We start from the raw sequence: 21,700 nt of genomic DNA, 5'->3' as shown, positions 1-21,700 counted from the left end.
AACATTGCAGGAAAGCACACAATGTAAAACTTAACCGACCATTACATTTCAAAGTAAGAAAGAAATTACAGTAATTATGTCTCACGAGAAAGAGTGCATTACTCTATTACAGGGAAGGGTTGTATCATAAAACTCAATACTGTCAAACATTCTTGGACAGTGGGGTAATAATGATCACTGTAGTTTCTTTTGAGCTCATTTCAGGCCTTTACAGTTCTGTGATCAGGAAGTTGGACATGAAAAGAGGGAAATTCCGGGGCTTGTGGGTTGTCTTGCTTATAAACATCTCTCTGGTGAGGTAATAAATTGAATCGGTGCTCTAGAGAGAGAGCATCATGAATCTCTGTGTGTGAACTCAGCTGTAAAAGTTGAATTAGCTGTAGATCATGTGTGTGGTGGACTTCTGAAACACAGTTGCTTTCTCTGGGTTTGGGTTTTTGAATTAAATGCAAATTCTTGTTCATTTTAATGTTTACGGTTATGGTTTCCAGGTTAAAAGCTAAAGTGTGCATTTATGAATGGCAACAGTTGGGTTATGGAATTCAATAGTGGAATTCATTTTTAGTGATAAATCATAAACCGTTGAAGACAGACCCTGCTGTGAGCTACGAAATTGTTAATCAATGCTTTTGTTGGAACCATCAGCCTACACACTGCAAAAAAAAAAATATATATATATGTTCTTACTTAGTATTTCTGTCGTTTCTAGTAAAAATATCAAAAAATTCTTACATTAAGGAACAATTACTAGACAAGTCAAAATTATTGTCTTGTTTTGGGGAAAAAATAACCCCAAATAATAAAATAAAAAAATAAGATTTTGCTTAAAATTAGCAAAAATGGGGTAAGCAAAATAATCTTGTTTCTGTTTGAATTAAGATTATTTTGCTTACCCCATTGGCAGATTATTTTGCTTATTGTAAGCAAAAACGTAATTTTAAGTTAATTTTTCCCAAAACAAGACAATTACTTTTGCTTGTGTAGTAAATACTTCTTGTTTTAAGATTTTTTTAGATATTTGGACTAGAAACAAGACAAAAATACTAAGTAAGAAAAGCATTTTTTTGCAGTGCATTATTTAAATAATTATTTAACAGTGACATTATTCTACACATTACCCATGATTCTACAGAGAATCTCCACCAATCAGAGAATCTCTTTAGTGGCCACCCCATGAAGCACTGCGAATTATGTCATTTTAGTCTCCCTACACTCTCAGACGACTAAATATATACATAATCAACATTTTTAAACAAATTGTTTTATATTGATACATTGTTTTTTCATTCGATTATATAATTTCCAATTCTTCATGGGATTGTAGTTCTTTTCTCAATTAAGCTGTTATGTATATATACGATCTTGTACTTTTTTTGTCCAATTATCAAATACTTTTTTTTACTTTAAATCAAAGTAAGTAATGTTGTGAATCACTTTTTAGCTGGTTGGTTTGGTTCATTGCTTATAACTTTTTACTGAAGCTTTGTTTTAAGCCCAGCACCTCCGTGACTTGTCAAAGACATAAACAGAGAGAATATTCTTCCGCAAGATGCATACAGTTTTGTTTAATAATCGCCAGAGCGCCAACAGTTACATAGTGTTGCTTTAAATCACAGCATAAATAATCATTATACTGTTAAAGTTCCTTTTGAGGTCTTCACATAAATATAAAATGATATCACACAAACCTCTATCTTGTTTCTACCTGTTTCCCAAGAAATAATACCTTAAGTTAGGTTTAAATTTGCTGTGAACTGCAATTACTATGCATTGAAAGCCTCATGTGTGAGAACTGAGCATTACCTTTAGACAGGCTTAACCCTGTAACTCCACCAGGCAGCCGGCCCTGTAAACCCTGAGTAGACAGCTTTATTGTGGCGCTCAGAAGGAATTGACAGCCCTGGACACAGCAGAAGCTTTTAAAAGAGAGAGATTATCTGTGTGGCAAGCGCTAGCTTAGCGCTGACAAGTGACAGTGTCCTATCTTGCATGCTGTGTATTTACTGGCATGTTTTCTGCTGATATCTGTAGACTGGACATATGATGTATTTAATCATTGATTTTTTTTTCAGCGTATGAGAACTTATGCTAAATTGGTATAATACATCCATCCATCCATCCATAACAACCCTGGGGCACATCAACGTTTCTTTTTCCATTTTTATTGTGACGCTCAAACTTTATGCAAATGACCTAATTAATTTGTAATGAGCTCCTTTATTGCATTTGCACTGAAGGGATGTCAAACCTGTCAGTTCATTTTTGGCGCCAACATGTCATTTAACACCTTTACAACTCTCATTTGTATTTGGCTCACTTGTATTTGTGTACTACTCTTTGTGTAAGTTTATTTTGCCATTGGCGGTGAGCCATAAATTCTCAAAAAAACTGGATAAGCAGGTTAACTCCTCCTCTTGCACACCTTTCTGTCGACTTTCAGTTTCTGTGTGTGTGTGTGTGTGGGGGGGGGGGGGGGGGGGTATCTGAGCTGAATGTTTCCACAAAGCAAGTATAACCTGAAACAACCTACTTTAAAGGGACATTTGGGAGGCCCTCAAGGACAACAGCCACTTAAAAAGGGACATTTGGGAGGACCTCATGAGGAAAATAGCCACTTAAAGTGATACAATTATAAGGCAAAGTTCATTTGCAGTCCAGAACACTTCTCTGATGTAAAACTCATGCACGTGTGTGTCTCCACAGGTTAACCTCCAGTGCTCGAGCAACAATGAGACCTATCAAGAACGGCTGGCGAGATTAGAAGGGGACAAAGAGTCTCTGGTTCTCCAGGTGAGATATTTCACTAAGGCCTCCGAGGCATTTCAGATCAGCATAATAGTCACAATGTCAACACAATGAGAAGACAACTAGCCAACATGCTTGTAAAACCTCACAGGGTCAAACCAGGGGACAGTGGAGTCTCTGTGAAAGAATAGACATGTGACACTGCCGCGCTCCTACCCAGGGTGACGCAACTCCCCTGTCTAATGCACAATGGGATGGTCATTGATCACATAGCTATAGGACAATCTGTTGAAAGTTTAGGGGGTTGGTGTTACTCGACATGTTACTAAGCCACGATGGTAGCCACCCCAGTGTGAGTTTAGCCATTATCAGCTCGAACCTGTTCTTTTTGAATAGTAGTGTTTACAGTAAACTAGCAAGCTTGTTTGTGTTCATTTAACAGAGACTATTCAAAAGCAGAAAAGGTCTAAAATACTAGCAAATTTGATCATCTATGTTTTGAAACCACCACAGAACCACAAATAACTTACTTGTAGTTGTCTCTGCACATTAAACAGGGGTAGAAAAATATATTTAACCATTAAAAAGGACACACTTCACCTTTAAGAAGTTAGGTTGTCTAACTCTGCAACTAGTGTCAAAAGTGTTCTATCTGCATATGCCCGCCCTTCTTGCTCTCTGATTGGTGGATTGTCTTGCACACTAAAACACTGATGAACATGATTGGCTCCTAATGCCCTCAAGGTGTTGTTCTTCTCCTTTTACCTGTCCTGCTGGTTGGCAGTCCTTCAGTTGGTGTTGAACAAAAGGACACTTTCCAAACAATTAAAACTCGAGCAGGCTCACATGTTCGCATGGAAGTGTGTCAAAGCTAAGCAATGGTCGTTTTTAACCCAGATGCACACATTTTAAGGATTACATTCCTCTGCTGTGTAGACTTTGGAGTTGCATGTGTGTTGCAATCGTCATTAGCATACCTGTAGGAGGGACCGAAAGAGAAACACTGGCAAGGTTTCAAGGTTAGCCTGAGTGAACGTTGTCTGCTGTCTGTTGGTTTTAGGTGAGTGTCCTCACTGACCAGGTTGAAGCTCAAGGAGAAAAGATCAGAGATCTGGAAAGTTCCCTGGAAGAACACCACCACAAACTCATTTCCACTGAGGAAATGCTCCAGCAGGTAAGGCTACATACACTCTGTCATTTATCAGGCTTTACGAGAGAACTATAAGGAAGGGAAAAGGTTTGAATCTTCAACCTGTTGGTTTTGCTTGACAAACTGTGAACACTTTCAAAACAGTGTTTGCCACCTGGAATTTGAGCAATTTGTGGTTTTGCAACAGTTTCACTCGTAATTATGTAGACCTGACTCAGATGAAATGCTCAGACTTGGTACATATTTTCAGTGTGCTTGATTTATCCATGTGGGTTACCAGTGGTTTACTCAGTCCTGGCATAATGACACCTTCAGACCTTTATATCCAAGACCGTCTCTGTGGTAGAGCGTGATAGATTTACATGTTTTTGTGTATTTTTGTGTTTGATCACTGCATAATTAACTGGCTTCAACCGTTGATTTTGTAATCACACTTGTTTAGACAATGTGTTTAGTAGCTGTTTGCTGGCAAACAGGAATGCTTGATTTGCGTGGTATCATTCCCAAAGTACTGTTTTTGAAATGTTCCTTAAGCTTTGCCAAATGGAGCCACAGAAATAAATACTTATTTGTGGGTTTCCGTTGTAGGATTTTAATGTTTTTAATGTCTGTTGGAAGAAAAAAAAATCTGAACTAATCTGAGTCATTGTGACTGTTTACAAAAGGTTAAATGATTAATATATGCAGTTTCTTTGCACTTCAGAAATGTTTTTAAACTTAGAATTAGTAAATAATGTATGATTTCATTAAATTTTAAAAATATTGAATAAACCTTTATTAAATTATAAATAATGGCTGTAGCTATTGTTATTTAAATGCATAAAGAGAAATTAATTAATTTGATAATTTGATCATATATTTGTAATGACAACCAATTTCATATAGCAATTTATAATTTATAATTAATTAGTGAGAATTGCTCACTTTCCCTGGGATTACATTCAGGATTCCATAAGAGGAATGGTGTGCCAACAATCATATCATGATGGAATGTCAGAGATGGAGAGATAAAGACAGCCCTCATGTTTTTCTTGCTTGATAGGGCAAGTAAACTTACACCGTTTTCTTTAAAACCGTTCTTTTTTTGACTTCTTGGTTTGAAGTTGAGATGCACAGAATTTGTAATGTTCCTTTCTAAAGTGTGTATAGAGATGTGTTCTAGTTGTCGTTATTATAGATAGTTAGGCTAGGGTTTCCTCAACGGAATTTGTTTATTTTGATATATTTTTTAATAATTAAAATATGACTTATATTTGATTTTATTATGTACTATTTTATATATATATATATATATATAATATAAAAATATTATATACTGCTCTGGAAAAAATTTCTGAAAAAAATTTTCAATGTAAAGTGGTCTCTTTTTTTCAGCGCTGTATATACATTTAAATGAAGTGGGAAAAATCATATATTAAATGACGATTTATAGTAGAAAGTAGTTAACAAGGGTTGGGTTCAACAGACAAAAAGTCAGTTACTCCTAATCCAATCCTAAATTCTATTGCATGATAGTTAATTGCGCAGTCTATTGCATGATGTTGCTGGTGAGTGATTGTGACTCAGATCCACTGTATTTTTAGAGAACTAAGAGATCATCAATCTACCAGGATGTTTGTGTTGCATTTAGTGGTTTTGATCCAACATTGCTATGCTTGGGACTCGCTTGTCATGCACATTTCTACTAGATTCAACTAATTAGGAGAGAATATTGTTTTCAGAACTACAGATTTAGACGTGAGCACCACCTGTGGTCTATTGTAACCGTCCAAGCTTTCTGATAGTTAGAATGACATGATTTTTTTGTATTCTGGTTTAGAAACTAGAAAGGAGAAGTTGTACAGTGAAAGAGGAAGCGATAGTGCAGTTTTTTTAATTTGAAGTTTGTGTGTTTAAAGGGTAATTCTGGTTAAAGTACCAGGCTCCAGACAAAATCTGCTGACTTGAATATTTTTTGCACTGTTTTTTGGGTGAAATGTGAACACTTTCCAAAAATTATTCAACAAACAAACATGCAAGAGGATGATACCATTGTAATGCTGTGTATTTTACACGAATAGTGTATTCATTATAATTCTCTATATAATAGTACCACAGTATTTCTATCTGATACCATCATTGTATCACCACAATAGTTTTTATAAGGGCTCTTATGTGCGCAAATAAATTTGTGACCTTTTTGACTTTTTAAACACTGGTTAGCAAAGGCTCTCAAGAGTCTTGCTGAATTTAGCCCATAGTATCAGGAATGCTGAGAAATAAAGTTTCCCTCTTTTGGCCCTCCTGACTTTCTCACATACAGGCACCGGAGAGGGTGAGGAAGTAAAAATAGCGTTCATTGCTTGAGTATATTTAGCGGTGCTTCTCTTTGGCCCAAGCATTACTGAGAAAGAACTTGGCCAGTGGAGCAGCGAGGAGCCGAACGTGTGCCGTGTGATTGTTACTGTATACTGTACAACTGTGTGGGTGTGTTTGTGTCACCATGTGTTCGCTAACGTGTGCGCGTGTGCTTTAGGAGCTCCGCAGCCGAACCTCACTGGAGACGCAGAAACTGGAACTGATGGATGAAGTTTCCTATCTGAAACTCAAGCTTGTCGGCATGGAGGAGGAACACAGCCGCATAGATGAAGAGGAGAAACATCATAAAGCAGAGGTACTGTATCAGACTCTCGGCACATACAGAGCAACCGGTTCAGCCATTATGGGATGTTCCTTGAATAATATCATATTATAGATCTCTAAATGATTATGATTTAATCATATAGTTGTTTACTTACTCTGTTTTTACAGTCTTTCTTGTAGGGATATCACAATATATGCAGCAATTTCACAATTCTCTTTACCAATTGTATTGTCTAACCAAAACATGTACTTGGAGTATAATTTTATTATTAATATACTATTATAGTATTATTAATATTAAGGTTCAGCTTTCATTTTTATATTTCTTAGTTTATTATTTTATTTTATGTTATTTTATGCTTTTGTCATTTTATAAAAAAAAATTGCTTTAATTTTAGGTTTTTAGTAATTTTTATATTTCAACAAAAGAAATTCAGTTAGTTTGCTAGGCAATATTTCTCATTTTTTATTTTTTCGTATATAATTATATTTTATTTTATTTATTATTAATATTCTATTTTAATATTTATTAATATTTAGATTTAGCTTTCATTTGTATATTTCTTAGTTTATTATTTTCTTTTATTCTATTGTTATTTTATGTTTTTGTCATTTTATAATATCTTTTGCTTTAATTTTAGGTTTTAGACATTTATATTTCAACTACAATAATTTGGCAAGGCAAAATTTCTAAATTTATTTTTTCATACATAAATTTATTTTATTTCAGCTTTATTTCTGTTATCGTTTTAGTTGACAATAACAACATTACTATATAAATATTAAGTATAAATGTTAACAAACTAATGAGAGAGAGAGAGAGAGAGAGAGAGAGAGAGAGAGAGAGAGAGAGAGAGAGAGAGAGAGAGAGAGAGAGAGAATTATTACATCTTTTATTTTATATTTAATACCCCTACTATGTGGAATGATCTGATAGCTGTTTTGTTTTCTTTTTTTTTCCTCTTATTATAATATTGATGAATATTTCTAGTTTCTAATACTGGTTTGTCCTGATTGAGAGAATTGTAGACTAGGAATCATTTTGGTAGATTGAATGATGTTATATATGTCTTTTTTTATTGTGTCTGTCTGTGTCTTTGTTGTCCACCTGTTGGCTCTAATTCAATTGAAACCACACACACAGAAAGCAGCCATTTCAGTATACAGTATGTGTGGTTTAATATGTTTAAAGATGAATAGAAAAGTGTGTGGTTCGATAGATGAGAGTTGTGGTTACGCAGAGTGTCATCTTGAAATACAAGACCAGTGAACATGCCCAAAATGTGAGCTGATATTTAATCTGATGTTTCCGTATGGCACATGGAAACATAACTAGGGGACAGGGAAGTCATGGTGGCATGTTTATGTTGTAGTGTGTATATGTGGATCGTGTAGATTTATCGCCTCTTAACACCTAATTACTTATTGGACTCCCAGTGTTACACTGTGTAAAGAAACAGACTAAACAGAGGCTCTGAAAAACACTTTTAAAAAAAGCATCTGTCTTGAGCGTTATTTTTCTTGAACAGACTAAATCTCTGGCTTGCTGACTAAAAATAGGAAGGTTCCTTTAAAAAAAGCATTTTCCAAAACAGCAAGTGGATGGGTTTCCCAGAGTCATGGGAAAATCAGGGACAATTACAATTGTGATTTCGAAGCCTGGAAGCTTCATGGAAATTAATAAGTCATGGGAATTTTCATTATGGATATACATTTGTCTTGGTAACCTCAGCTCAAGATATTTCAGCTCTTTATGAGTGCTGACTTCATTGTCACGAGTCATTGGTCTTTAGAAAAACGGTCTATTCTATTTCTCGTGAACGTTTTCCTAGTGTTATATATCAGGTAGGTACAGAATATCAGTGATTTAAAGGGAAAAAAACTGTGAGCTGTGAGCCCATAGTCGTCTCATTGTTATGTCTTCATCAATCGTTTGAGCCGGGCTATCACACAGATTCAGCCTTTCCACACTGACAGTGTGCTTACAGAAACATGATTTAACGATATGTACACACACACTCAGACAATTACACATACACATTCAACCTATGTCCCACAAATGCTCCCAGTGCCAAAAAGGCAATGTGCTGATAAAGGAAGATGTTAATCGGCAGAGACACAAAAGCATGCGGTGGGCCTAAATGGGAGACAGTGATGGGCAGTTTGATGAACGTGAAATGACAGACGCCAGAAGTGCTCAGTGCTTGTCTTGACGAGAATTCAGCTGCACACATCACACACACACGGTTTTTAACACATATCCGCAATGGGTGTCATTCACCTTTAGAAATAAAGTGAAACGTAAAGAAAAGTATGTTGTGTTGTGTAAAATGTATGTTGCTTATTTAAGGGCAAAAAATTGTCCAGATACAGGTTTTACAGGTCCATTTACAACCCTGGAATTTGTCCCTAGAATGAAATGCTCTGTTTTTGCCTTATTTGGAAGGTTCATGAATATTAATGTTGAGCTCTGCTCTGTTTGGCTCATTTCAGTAGCTCGCACAAGTTCTTTTAACAGAAAAGCTCTGATTGGGGGCTTTAATTACTGAAATCTGGTAATTGCAAGCACGGACACTCGAACATTCCTGCAGATCACTGGAGAAAACACAAACCACATTAACCTTAGATGCTAACATAGACAATACTGGACACATAACTAAGGAAACTAAATACAAGGGGAGAGTATAACATTTTTGTCAATTCTTTCTTATTACAAAAGTGTGTGCATATTCTGTGGCTGGTTTATGAAATTTCTAGGTGTTCTGGCCTTCTGGGTAATGACTCAATCTGGCAAATCTCTTTTACATCTTTTTTTTGTGTGTTTTTTAAGTGTCAACGCACACTCTTAGTGCTATGGTAACTGAGCTCTCCTTGCATTTGTTGCATCAACAAACACTGGCCTCAAGGGTGACAGCTGCAAGGCTCCATTCAACGGGACGGAATGGCATAAATTCACTTTGAACATACCACAGGCGCAAAACACTTTCACCACAGACATCTCCCCCACTCACAAACCTTTAGCATAGAGCTAAATTTAGGCGTGGAACGTGTGCCTTATCATCAGCCTTAGCATCAATGGGGACTATCATATGAAACTTCCTCTGGCTGACTGCATTTGCATTTCTGTCAGTATAGCCAAGATTAGCCGGACTAATCATTCACTTGTTCACAAGTAAAAAAGACAGAACATTAACACGCTCGTTGCTAAAGTCAGATCTTGTAATAAGTGCATAGCACTGTTGTACATCTCAGTTTTGATTAAGTATTGCGGATTTACTCCCCATGTTGTCCCAACATTTATTTGAATCAAACATCTGCATTTTATCCTATGAAATGCAGTATTTTGGTCCGCAGAAAAGCTTGCCCTCATACAGACCCTATGTTAGTAGGTCAATAACTTATTTACTCAGGCAAAGTGTAGGTTACAATGCAGGCCACATTATCACTGTTAATATTTATACAAAAGGGCATTGTTTCAAGCGTCAAACAAAATGGGCATATAATGGTATCAACATGGAAGTGTGTTTACATTTTTTGTTTTTTATGTTCAAAGGATTCAGTTGAGGATCTTTTTTTATTTTTTGGAATGCGTTAATGTATAGATGTTATAGTTATGTGAATGATGATAATAATATCACAGTGCTATTTAATACATAGTTTTAGATTACATTATAGGACTTTGGTAGTGTTTGAAAATTGTGTTTTAAGATTTTAAAATTAATTTTCTAGTTCACAAGGCTAAATTTTCAAGAAACCTGAACCTGGAAATACTTTTCTGTAGTGGACATGTAACTTATTAGATACTAAAACTGAATATACCTTTTCAGAGAACCCAGATCTATTCATAATTGTGTTTCCAAATCTGATCAATGTTTTCCTTTTTCTGACTTTCTTGTTTTTGCTCTCTCAGAGTGTGGTTAATCTAATTAGTGAACTACAGGAGCAGATGTGTAAATTCCAGGAGGAAATCAGCAATCGCATTCAGGAGCAGCGGGCCCTGGAGAGCCTGGGGGACAGTAGCACACGTGAGGCTCTCGACCAGAGCCCCGATGTGGGCCTTGGTGCCTCGGACGCTGAAGAATGCAGCTGCCGCTGTAGAAGCGGAGGAGAGAATGTAGGCAAATCCTCCATTACGTGGTGGATTTACTTCAAGACCCTCTTTTACCTCTTCGCTCTCCCCTAAAACATAACCATTCCCCCATCTCACTTTTGGACACTCCAACAGGAAATACTACTAACTGCTTCTTCCTACAGTGATTTCAATATGTCTGCGGGCTCCACTGTGGGAATTTCATGGTTATTGGTGTTTGCAGTGTGTTCTAATGAAAGAATGTAATTTATATTTGGTGTAAACCTGCATGATGGATGCTCACTAACGCTAACGGACAGTTGCTGAGTAGTTCCAGAGAGCTTCCAGAAGGGTTGTGGGCTTAGTGGTGACCCTATTAGATACTTCCTCCTTGATTAGTTCTGTCAGTTTTTGAGGAGCCAAGGCATCTTTTTAAGAAACAAGGTTTCCCAGGAATCTCCAAATCTTTCTTGTATTTAACGGCATGGTGTGTGGGTTTCATGGGTCAATCCAAACCCTTTCTTCTGAATTTTTCTTTATATTGATCTGAATTATCTTAGTGCAGAGCCCTTAAAGTGAAATTTGTATGGAAAAATTCCCCTAGAATTTTCGAGTTCCAAGAACAATTCTCTGGGTTAATTGTTTTTCTGGAGAGTCAATTTAGGGGCCCCGTACCTTAGATAGCCCCGTACCTTAGATAGCCTTTGCCAGAAGTTTAGGCTATTTGCCACGAAAGGTAATATGTTTTCTTCTTTGTTTTTGCTCATTCATCAGGCATTTCTACAAGAGCTTCACCACCTTAAGAGCAAAGTTGAAGAACTGGAGGGTGAGAAATTGCAATATGAGAGGAAGCTCAAAGCCACAAAGGTAATGTATATTTAATCTGGACTTCTATTAGCCTTCAGACTACTAATTGGTAGGTGTGTGCATTGGCACTTCCTTCACAATTCGATTCGATTACGATTCACCAGGTAACGATTCGATTCGATTCTACGATGCATTGTGATGCATCAAAATTCTACTGCACACAAAGCAAATTTTTCATCAGTCATGAGGGAATACAAGCAGATATTAAACAACAGATTGTATTGGCTGCTATGTGTCTCCTGTATCTTTGACATAAAAGTTATTAAATAAAATAAAATGTAATTAAATAAAATGCAATTAGCCCTTAAATGCATGACTGTTTCACCAAACATTCTTACATATTCAGGTCGTTAGCGACCCAGATCTATATTTAACATGGATAGACCTCTACCTGTCGTGATAATATATAAAACTCCTGATTTTAGAGTAGCAGCTACAGAAGAATAAAATAAAACCTATTTTGTTACCTTTTGGAGCTTGGAAGGATTCAGTTTGAGCAGATGTTTAATACCATCATCATATGACCTCGTCAGAGCTCGTTTACCAGTTTACCAGCATCTGCCTCATATTCGCGATCTCCAGCATATTCTCCAAACTCATTTTCAATGTCTTCAAAATCAATATTTTGATCACTGACAGCTTCTTGACCACATCCATCATCAAGAGACAGTGACACTAACATATGATTGTGTTAAGTACTTGCTCTCTGCAGTAAATCGATTATGGCACTTTGCCGCATCGATGCTGAATCGTTCATGCCCCGCATCGCGATGCATCGCCGAATCGATTATTGTTGACACCCCTACTAATTGGTGCTCTTGCGGTTTTGATGTGTTCGTTATCAACTTCAACTACCACATCAGCATTTATTAACAGTCTCTTTTTGTATCCATATTGGCTTAACCCCAAATGCTAACACTCAATGCAACTTCTTGCTTTGATCTTGTAACTATTCTATACATACTAATTGGACTCTTTATTCAATTGTTCATTGCACTCTCACAAACTCTTAAGTTCTCAGCATAATGAACATCCCTCTGGCTTTCTTTTTCTTCAGCTTTCTATCACCTATTCCCTCCATGTCTGTTACCAGTCGCTCATGACCAAACTTTCTACCCTGAAGCTCACGGTCGAGCACACTCAGGTAGAAAGACAGCATTGGGAGGAGCGCTGTCGGACAGCTCAGGTGCTTAACCCTACTCCCACTCCTTATCCCTTGCCATCCTCCCTGAGGAGTATGACACAAAGGAGAGGGCGATGATGGCCCTGTCCCAAAATGGCACCCTCACTACTTGTGTCCACAGTTTAATAATGTAGTGTTGCTGGATAACACCACTATAGAGACCACTTTAGTGTGTTCTATTGAAGAACCATAGGGATTACCCTCTTGAATCAACAAATAGGTCGCCCTAAAGCATTGTGGACCACAAGGACAACAAAAAAGGAAAGCTGCAAGTTTGCATGAAAAAGTTTGCCATTTTGGACAGGGCCGATTTCAGAACACTTCCACCTCTGCTCAGGACTTGGTGGTCTGTGTTTTAAACCAAGCTTTGTCATAGTTCCTTGAGAAAGTCCACTCCTTTGGTTATTATGCCTCTTTGATCTCCCAGTCTGAACCTCATACTCCTTGTGTCTCTTGAAGCCTCTTCCATCTAGATTCATTTTATTTCAGGAGCGTCCAATCCAGGCCAGTATCCTGCAGAGTTTAGCTTTAGATTTAAACCCCAATTAAACACACCTGAACCAGCTAATCAGAGGCTGAATTTCACATTGCCCCCTATACTCTTTATAGGGTATCATTTGAGGTGACAGCCATTTGCAGTGGTGTCCGAAACCATATTGGACGTTATCAAGTGCACTCATTCTATCCCACATTGCACCGCATTACCAGTAAAGACACGGCCAAGACACGGCGTACGGCCAATGTACACTCAATGTCTGTCTGAATTTGCTCACTCGTTTTTATTTACTCCTTCAAGTGAACTGTATTCATGGACTAACATAGGGAAGAGTTATTGAGGGTTTAGGAGGCGATTTCGTATTCAGCCAAATTCTTCAGGAACTTGAAGGTGTATTTGGTGCCAAACTTTGCAGGAGGGTGGCCCTCCAGGAGGAAGATAGGACAACCCTGTTTTATGTAATTGGTTGTCACTTGGTCAGTTGTTACCAAGCTTTTTATGTGCACTGTGTAGTTTTGTGCAAAATTATTGCAGCTTCGTGATCCCCAGTTCTTGATGCTGACCTGTTTAGATGGCTCACAATTGAACTCGCATGAGCGAATAATAGAGCTCCACATGGTCCAGTGGCAATCTTTTAAACCTCGTTATGTGCGGAAACAAGCAATGTAGGGAAACCGGGCTACTAGAGATCATCCATCTGTGTTTGCCTCATGCTCATTGGTGGAAGAAGCATGTGTATGTTTGTGTGAGTATTTGCATATTAGTTCAGGTATGCATGACCACATCCTCCAGCAGATTGTTAGGTCTGTCCGTCTTGTGGAATAAGGGTTGAGCAATTCAACATGGGGATATAAACGGATACGCACACCATATCCGTACATGCATCTTTTCTGCACACTTCGTTATTTTTGCTTTTCTCTAGCCTGCAATGAAATACTACAAATCCATTTTCCCAAGTTTAGTCACATTTGCTTGTTACTGCCCTCTCAGACTTGTCGTGTTTGACTAAACAACGGCAGATGGGCGGGGAATGTTTTTCTTTTGTGCCATTGGTGGCACAGGAATTATAGAAGGGTTATGTGCGATGCTATGTGCTTTACAAGGTTAGGGTGCTCTGGGTTCAAGCTGATATAAAGCAAGTTGAAAATCTGTTGATTTAGCTTGCTAGGATTCTACATTGTGGAAAGAGTTGTCGTAATTGCTATTTTAGCTCAATAAATAATTTTCTGGGAAATCAAATCAGAGATTTGTGCTAGCATTTTAGTGGTGGTACGTGAACGGTAGCACTATGCTATAAAACACATCAAATGTTTGCTTGAGTGTGGTATCGTACCGGTTCTCCATTTTTTTGTGACGATTTATTAGGTATTACGTGTGAAAGTGAATGTCATTTTAACCTTATTTAACCTTGTTGTGTCTGACTGTCCTGATTTGTGTTGTCAATGTTAGCTTCTTCTGTTCTCCCAAAAAGCATTAATGTGAGCAAGTCCATTATGAGAATCCGCCATGATGTTGTGTAAAATGTGTGCCATGTCTCCTTTCATACATGAAAATGAATACAAAATTTGGTTTAAGCTCAAGAAGTTTTCACCATCTTTTAAAAAGTGCTAATCTGCTAAAGTGTTTTTGTTTTTCTTAGACGGAGATTGCCAAACTCCAGCAGCTGCTTTCTACGAAAGATTCGGAAATCGAGTGTCTACATAATCAGCTTCTGTCACGAGGAACCATCAACAATGGCATCACAGAGAGAGGTACATCTAAGAAGATTAAATCCTAACGGCTGTTGAAAAGCTACAACTTGCTACGAGGCCTTAGCCCAGAATAATTTGGCATAACATTAATAAATGGCACTTTCCATGAATAGGCCTGAAATTTAATTTTCCTTTTTAAACAAATGATCAATGAAAAAGATGCTTAACCTGAAAAATGTTAAAGGGTTAGTTCACCCAAAATGAAATTGATGTCATTAATGCCTCACCCTAATGTCGTTCCACACCCGTAAGACCTCCGTTCATCTTCGGAACACAGTATAAGATATTTTACATTTAGTTCGAGAGCGAATGGAAGTTCTATACTGTCCATGTCCTGAAAGATAATAAAAACATCATCAAAGTTAGTTCATTAGAATCTCTTGAAGCATCAGAAATACATTTTGGTCCAAAAATAACAAAAACTCAAAATCAGCGTATTGATTCGGATCGCTGCGGTCACGTGATTTCAGCAGTTTGCCACGCGATCCGAATCATGAATCAATCCGCTGATTCACAACCGTTTGAATCTTTATTTGAGGATTGAAAACAAACAGGGAAGAGAAGACAATGCTGAATAAAGTCGTAGTTTTTGTTATTTTTGGACAAAAATGTATTTTCGATGCTTCAAGAGATTCTAATTAACCAACTGATGTCACGAATGGACTACTTTTGTTTTTATTACCTTTCTGGACATGGACAGTATAGTGTGCATACACATTCTTACGGTCTCGGATTAAATATAGAATACACTAAACTGTGTTCCGAAGATGAACGGAGGTCTTACGGGTGTGGAACGACATTAGGGTGGAGTCATTAAAGGGGTACTTCAGCGCTGGGAAGATGAATCTGTATTTAAACTGGGTCATTAATTTAGTAGAAATGTGAAATTCTTTTTGAATTTGGTGCTTTCTAGACTGAGATAAGACAGAACATTTATTTTTGTCTCATGGGTAGGAAAGACAGCAATTCCCAGAATGCTTTGCAGCCCTACGAGGCCACTGCCAAAGCAAGAGCTACTGAATAACTGTGACTGGATCACTTTCCCCACCGTGTTCTTTTTCACAAAACAAGTTCAGTTAGAGAACAGACACTACAATTAAAAACTGAATGTGTCTGTTGAATATAATGTGATTTAGTCGCTGAGGTAACCCTTTAATTACATCAATTTAATTTTTGGGTGAACTAACCCTTAATCACCAGCAGCCATATCACCCTGTAGCCCAAGACTGGCTTCCCACTGAAGCTAAGCAGGGCTGAGCCTGGTCAGTACCTGGATGGGAGACCAACTGGGAAAACCAGGTAGCTGCTGGTAGAGGTGTTAGTGAGGCCAACAGGGGGTGCTCTCCCTGTGGTCTGTGTGGATCCTAACACCCCAGTATAGTGATGGGGACACTATAATGTCAAAGAGCACCGTCTTTCGGATGAGACGTTAAACCGAGGTCCTGACTCTCTGTGGTTATTAAAAATCCCAGGATGTCCTTCGATAAAAAGTAGGCGTGTAACCCCGGCATCCTGGCCAAATTTGCCCATTGGCCCCTGTCCATCATGGCCTCCTAATCATCCCCCTCTCCTGATTGGCTTCATCACTCTGTCTCCTCTCCACCAATCAGCTGGTGTGTGGTGGGTGTTCTGGCGCAATATGGCTACCGTCGCATCATCCAGGTGGATGCTGCACATTGGTGGTGGTTGAGGGGATTCCCCCTTCTTTGTAAAGCGCTTTGAGTGCCTTGAAAAGGGCTATATAAATGTAACTAATTATTATTATTATTATTATTAATCGTCAACCCTCGTGATTATACTACATTTTATATGTTCCGTTTCTTTTATGAGGTTTGCAATATTGCTACCTACATTTTAAGGCCCTGATTTGTTTGAATTTCTCTTATTTTATACAATAAAATTCAAATGGTAAGTTCACTTAAAAATGTTCCATTTGTGGAAAGTACCAAATACTAGCTGCATGGGAGTGTGTGTTGGAAAATGTTCATGTGAGTGTTAAAATTACTAACATGTGGCTTTTTTTGGTAATCACTGTGGCCTCTGGTCTTCGACGCTCCCTGTTTTAGAGGAAGTGTATAAGAAAAAGCTGAGAGACAAACGTAAGCGCACATTTCAGATCAACATCTCAGATCCTCCCGTGCTGTACCCCAGCTTGATTCAACTGCCCTTCGGCGTCTCTGTCAATCTGGCTAATGTACACTGGCATGCTGTCAAGCCTGTCGCACACTTCCCCTCTACCTGTGTCTGTGTGTGTATATATATATGTGTGTGTATGTGTGTGTGTGTGCACGCAGAGGGGGTGTTAAGTGTCTGATTCATGCTTGTCGTCACACCCTGCAGCCACTCATTGCTTTCCCATGGGTCTGTGAGCTAAAACTCATTCTTTACTATTAATGTAGGGCAAGGGCTATGGCCAGTTCAGAGAAAAGAAATGATGAATCAGCTAATCACCTCACAGCTACTGCATGTTGCGGAACTTCATTCTTTGTTGTTGTACTAAGCAGCTAATCTTTTAACAGCTCAGTAGTAAATGCATTTTATTGGCTGAAGTCTTACTCCGAGTCATCATAGTATGTGAAAAGACTTTTGACTTTATACGTAATCCTTTTTTTGTGATGTTAAATATACTACATAGTAATTGTAATAATATGATTAATATTATACAAATGTATAATATTTAAAAGCATATAAAGTACATTTATATTGTAAGTATATTTGACTTCGAATTTTTTTATTTATTTTTTGTAATCCTATGTGATCTTAAATACATATTTGGTAACACTTTACTTTAAGGTCTCATCTGTTAACATTAGTTAATGTATTAACTAACATTAACTAACTACTGTATTCGATAATCTTTGTTAACATTAGTTAATAAAAATCCAGCTGTTCATGTTACTTCACAGTACATTAATGATAACCAATACAATGGTTCCACTTAATATTAGATATATATTAATATAACTACTATGTACTTATTTTTGGATGTGCTGTGAATTCAATGTACCTATTGTGTTCCTTTTGCTGGATATTGATGTGGGCTAAAGTTAGGGACAGGTGTGGTGGTATGAGTAAGTTTAAGGGTAGGCTTAGGAGTAAGGGAAAGGTCAACAGTGTAATCATAAATGTAACTACATAAATTAATTACAGGTGTAATTATTACATGCAGGTATTTTTTTTTTTTTTGGATGTAAGTAAAATATAAAACGTATACAGGTCCTTCTAAAAAAATTAGCATATTGTGATAAAGTTCGTTATTTTCCATAATGTAATGATAAAAATTAAACTTTCATATATTTTAGATTGATTGCACACCAACTGAAATATTTCGGGTCTTTTATTGTTTTAATACTGATGATTTTGGCATACAGCTCATGAAAACACAAAATTCCAAAAAAATTGCATATTTCATCCGACCAATAACAGAAAAGTGTTTTTAATACGAAAAAAGTCAACCTTCAAATAATTATGTTCCGTTATGCACTCAATACTTGGTCGGGAATCCTTTTGCAGAAATGACTGCTTCAATGCGGCGTGGCATGGAGGCGATCAGCCTGTGGCACTGCTGAGGTGTTATGTAGGCCCAGGATGCTTCGATAGCGGCCTTAAGCTCATCCAGAGTTTTGGGTCTTGCGTCTCTCAACTTTCTCTTCACAATATCCCACAGATTCTCTATGGGGTTCAGGTCAGGAGAGTTGGCAGGCCAATTGAGCACAGTAATACCATGGTCTGTAAACCATTTACCAGTGGTTTTGGCACTGTGAGCAGGTGCCAGGTCGTGCTGAAAAACGAAATCTTCATCTCCATAAAGCTTTTCAGCAGATGGAAGCATGAAGTGCTCCAAAATCTCCTGATAGCTAGCTGCATTGACCCTGCCCTTGATAAAACACAGTGGACCAACACCAGAAGTTGACATGGCACCTCAGACCATCACTGACTGTGGGTACTTGACACTGGACTTCAGGCATTTTGGCATTTCCTTCTCCCCAGTCTTCCTCCAGACTCTGGCACCTTGATTTCCGAATGACATGCAAAATTTGCTTTCATCCGAAAACAGTACTTTGGACCACTGAGCAACAGTCCAGTGCTGCTTCTCTGTAGCCCAAAAGTGGCTTGACCTGGGGAATGCGGCACCTGTAGCCCATTTCCTGTACACGCCTGTGCATGTTGGCTCTGGATGTTCTATTCCAGACTCAGTCCACTGCTTCCGCAGGTCCCCAAAGGTCTGGAATCGGTCCTTCTCCACAATCTTCCTTAGGGTCCGGTCACCTCTTCTCGTTGTGCAGCGTTTTTTGCCACACTTTTTCCTTCCCACAGACTTCCCACTGAGGTGCCTTGATACAGCACTCTGGGAACAGCCTATTCGTTCAGAAATTTCTTTCCGTGTCTTGCGCTCTTACTTGAGGGTGTCAATGATGGCCTTCTGGGCAGCAGTCAGGTCGGCAGTCTTACCCATGATTGCGGTTTTGAGTAATGAACCAGGCTGGGACTTTTTAAAAGCCTCAGGAATCTTTTGCAGGTGTTTAGAGTTAATTAGTGGATTCAGATGATGAGGTTAATAGCTCGTTTAGAGAACCTTTTCATGATATGCTAATTTTTTGAGATAGGAATTTTGGGTTTTCATGAGCTGTATGCCAATATCATCAGTATTAAAACAATAAAATACCTGAACTACTTTATCACAATATGCTAATATTTTGAGAAGGACTTGTATGTATACAATAAGTGCATTGTATTAAATGATTAATTTAAATGTTAGTACATAGTAGTTAAGGCCGCCTGATATAAAGCAGGTCCAAAGCAACCTTTGATTTTAAAGATATATTCGTAAATGTTGGAATTAATGTTAACTAAGAATAATAAATGTTGTAGAAGTATTGTTCATTCTTAGTTCATATTAATTAAAGAAGTTAACTAATGAAACCTTATTGTAAAGTGTTAACACATTTTTATAAACAATATCTTCTAATTATCTAACAAAGTATAAAATATATAAAAAATATGTAAAGTATGTTTTCCCCCATAAAATATAATTGACTGATATTATTTGTAATCGTTTCATATTGAATATACAGTATTACATCATTAGAAAAAATATATATGGTCTATATTGGCCACATTATATTATAAATTACATTATATAATGTAATAAATATTGTAATTAATAAAATAAAATATGAATTTACTAATATGAATTAGTGTGATATATGAATGATTTTCTAATAATACTAATCTTTTGTTGTTGGAAATGATAGCTAGTTAGCTGATTTAGCTGAAGTGTTTAACAAGGTTAGCGTTGCAGGATGAGGTTGTTGACTCTAATGTCAGTTTGTCTTAGCATGAGGTTCTGCTATGAAGTAAATCACTGCTTGGCTAAAAAGCATGCATCAATCTGGGCAAGCATGAACACACTTGGAGAGATTGTTGTTTTAAAGAATTTCTTTCTGAGCTTTTCTGGACTGACACTTGACCAAAGATGCTGTTTATTGTTTTTTTCTCTTAGAGGGCTGGTTTCCCTCAATATCTATTGGTGTGTTTTTAAAATGGAGTATGTCACCATAATGCAGTGCTGGGGAGTAACTAACTAAAAGGGGCAACATTTTCTTTTAGCTTGACTGTAGCTCAAGAAGATTCGGTTAATTCTAGTGAATCAAAGTTAGACTCTATTGAATCGATTGGTCCTATATGTTTTTCATGTGTAGTGGAATATTCAGTTAAATTTTGCACATTGCTGTAGCACATTACTATATTTGTGTATGGTCAATCGGGGTGCATTCTTGGTTTATTATTTAGTGCAAATTTGCCTCTTAAAATGTGATGCTGTCAGCTTGGAGATCGTTTTGCTACTTCAGAAAAATGTTCTTATTTAAATGATGAATTATATCATTTGTATCATGTAAATCTAGAAAGATGCCTTCCATTTAAGTTTCTACAGTCTAGCTTGATTTTATTTTAACTAAAAATATTTAGACACCAGATTTTTTTTTACTGGTAAGTGCAGGACAATAGTTAATTTAATTTATTAAGTGAGGATAGCAAAATAAAGTAAACTGTGACTTATTACACCATAACAATTCTTCATACAGTGAATAGTCACCAGTAAAATTGACCTGACCATATTTTGTTTAAGTGTTTTTTCTTTAATTGCTAATGCAACCTTTCACACCACAGACTGAACAGAATGAAGCATTGCTTGGTAATTAGTTGACCTAAATTGGTATTATCTATTGTGTACTTAAACTTAACAGCTGATTGGTTGACTGTAATCCATTACATACCTTTCTATCAAAGTTATCTGACATTATCGAAATGAATTTGTTTCAGTTTAACTCTGAGTTCTTGTCATATTGTATTGCCATTTTCTAAACTATAGCGAATAAACTGTGATAATGTCAGAAAATGTTAAAGGTGTCTGAATAAATTTTGGTTTGACTATACATTGAAACTGTAATGCTAATTTAAAATAGCTTCCCCAGCACTGCCATAATGATGTAATGGTGCATATGAACTGAGTTTTGCTCTTTATGTTCCAGATCAAGAGTTACAGAGGTTAAAAACTGGAATGGAGACACTGATAGCTGCCAATAATGAAAAGGTAAGTCAGCATCTGGGCACTTGGCATTTGTTAACAGGACCAAAATCTGCAGGAAGCAACATGCGTCTTGTAACATTTAGATTGGTTTGCTGATGGACTGAACTTCTACTCCATTTTGATTCTGTAGGATCGCCACATAGAGGAACTCAGTGTTCTGTTGGGCCAGTACAGAAAATTGAAGGATGGCTTGGCCCTTTCTCAAGGTACGTGGTTATTTGTTGG

At 37.3% G+C, this 21,700-nt stretch overlaps 1 protein-coding gene and 1 pseudogene across 10 annotated transcripts in view; both read left to right on the top strand.

Moving 5' to 3' along the window:
- The window catches only part of ppfibp2b (PPFIA binding protein 2b), a 68,209-nt gene that overhangs the window by 27,200 nt on the left and 19,309 nt on the right, over positions 1-21,700 (top strand). For 6 of the 10 annotated variants that reach the window (XM_067436282.1, XM_067436281.1, XM_067436280.1 and 3 more), the window contains 9 exons: positions 2,704-2,790; positions 3,806-3,919; positions 6,411-6,548; positions 10,428-10,631; positions 11,361-11,453; positions 14,772-14,883; positions 16,950-16,982; positions 21,417-21,478; positions 21,606-21,681. In XM_067436282.1, the coding sequence (XP_067292383.1) occupies positions 2,704-2,790; positions 3,806-3,919; positions 6,411-6,548; positions 10,428-10,631; positions 11,361-11,453; positions 14,772-14,883; positions 16,950-16,982; positions 21,417-21,478; positions 21,606-21,681 (919 nt within the window). The remainder of the gene's footprint in view (positions 1-2,703; positions 2,791-3,805; positions 3,920-6,410; positions 6,549-10,427; positions 10,632-11,360; positions 11,454-14,771; positions 14,884-16,949; positions 16,983-21,416; positions 21,479-21,605; positions 21,682-21,700) is intronic. The other 4 variants (XM_067436278.1, XM_067436283.1, XM_067436284.1 and 1 more) reach the window with 3 other exon arrangements.
- Positions 16,079-16,195, top strand: LOC137065620 (5S ribosomal RNA; annotated as a pseudogene).

Source organism: Pseudorasbora parva, chromosome 25, assembly GCF_024679245.1.
Source record: "Pseudorasbora parva isolate DD20220531a chromosome 25, ASM2467924v1, whole genome shotgun sequence".
Classification (NCBI taxonomy): domain Eukaryota; kingdom Metazoa; phylum Chordata; class Actinopteri; order Cypriniformes; family Gobionidae; genus Pseudorasbora; species Pseudorasbora parva.
The sequence above is the reverse complement of the archived record's forward strand: the minus strand, read 5'-3'. Positions and strand labels throughout refer to the sequence as shown.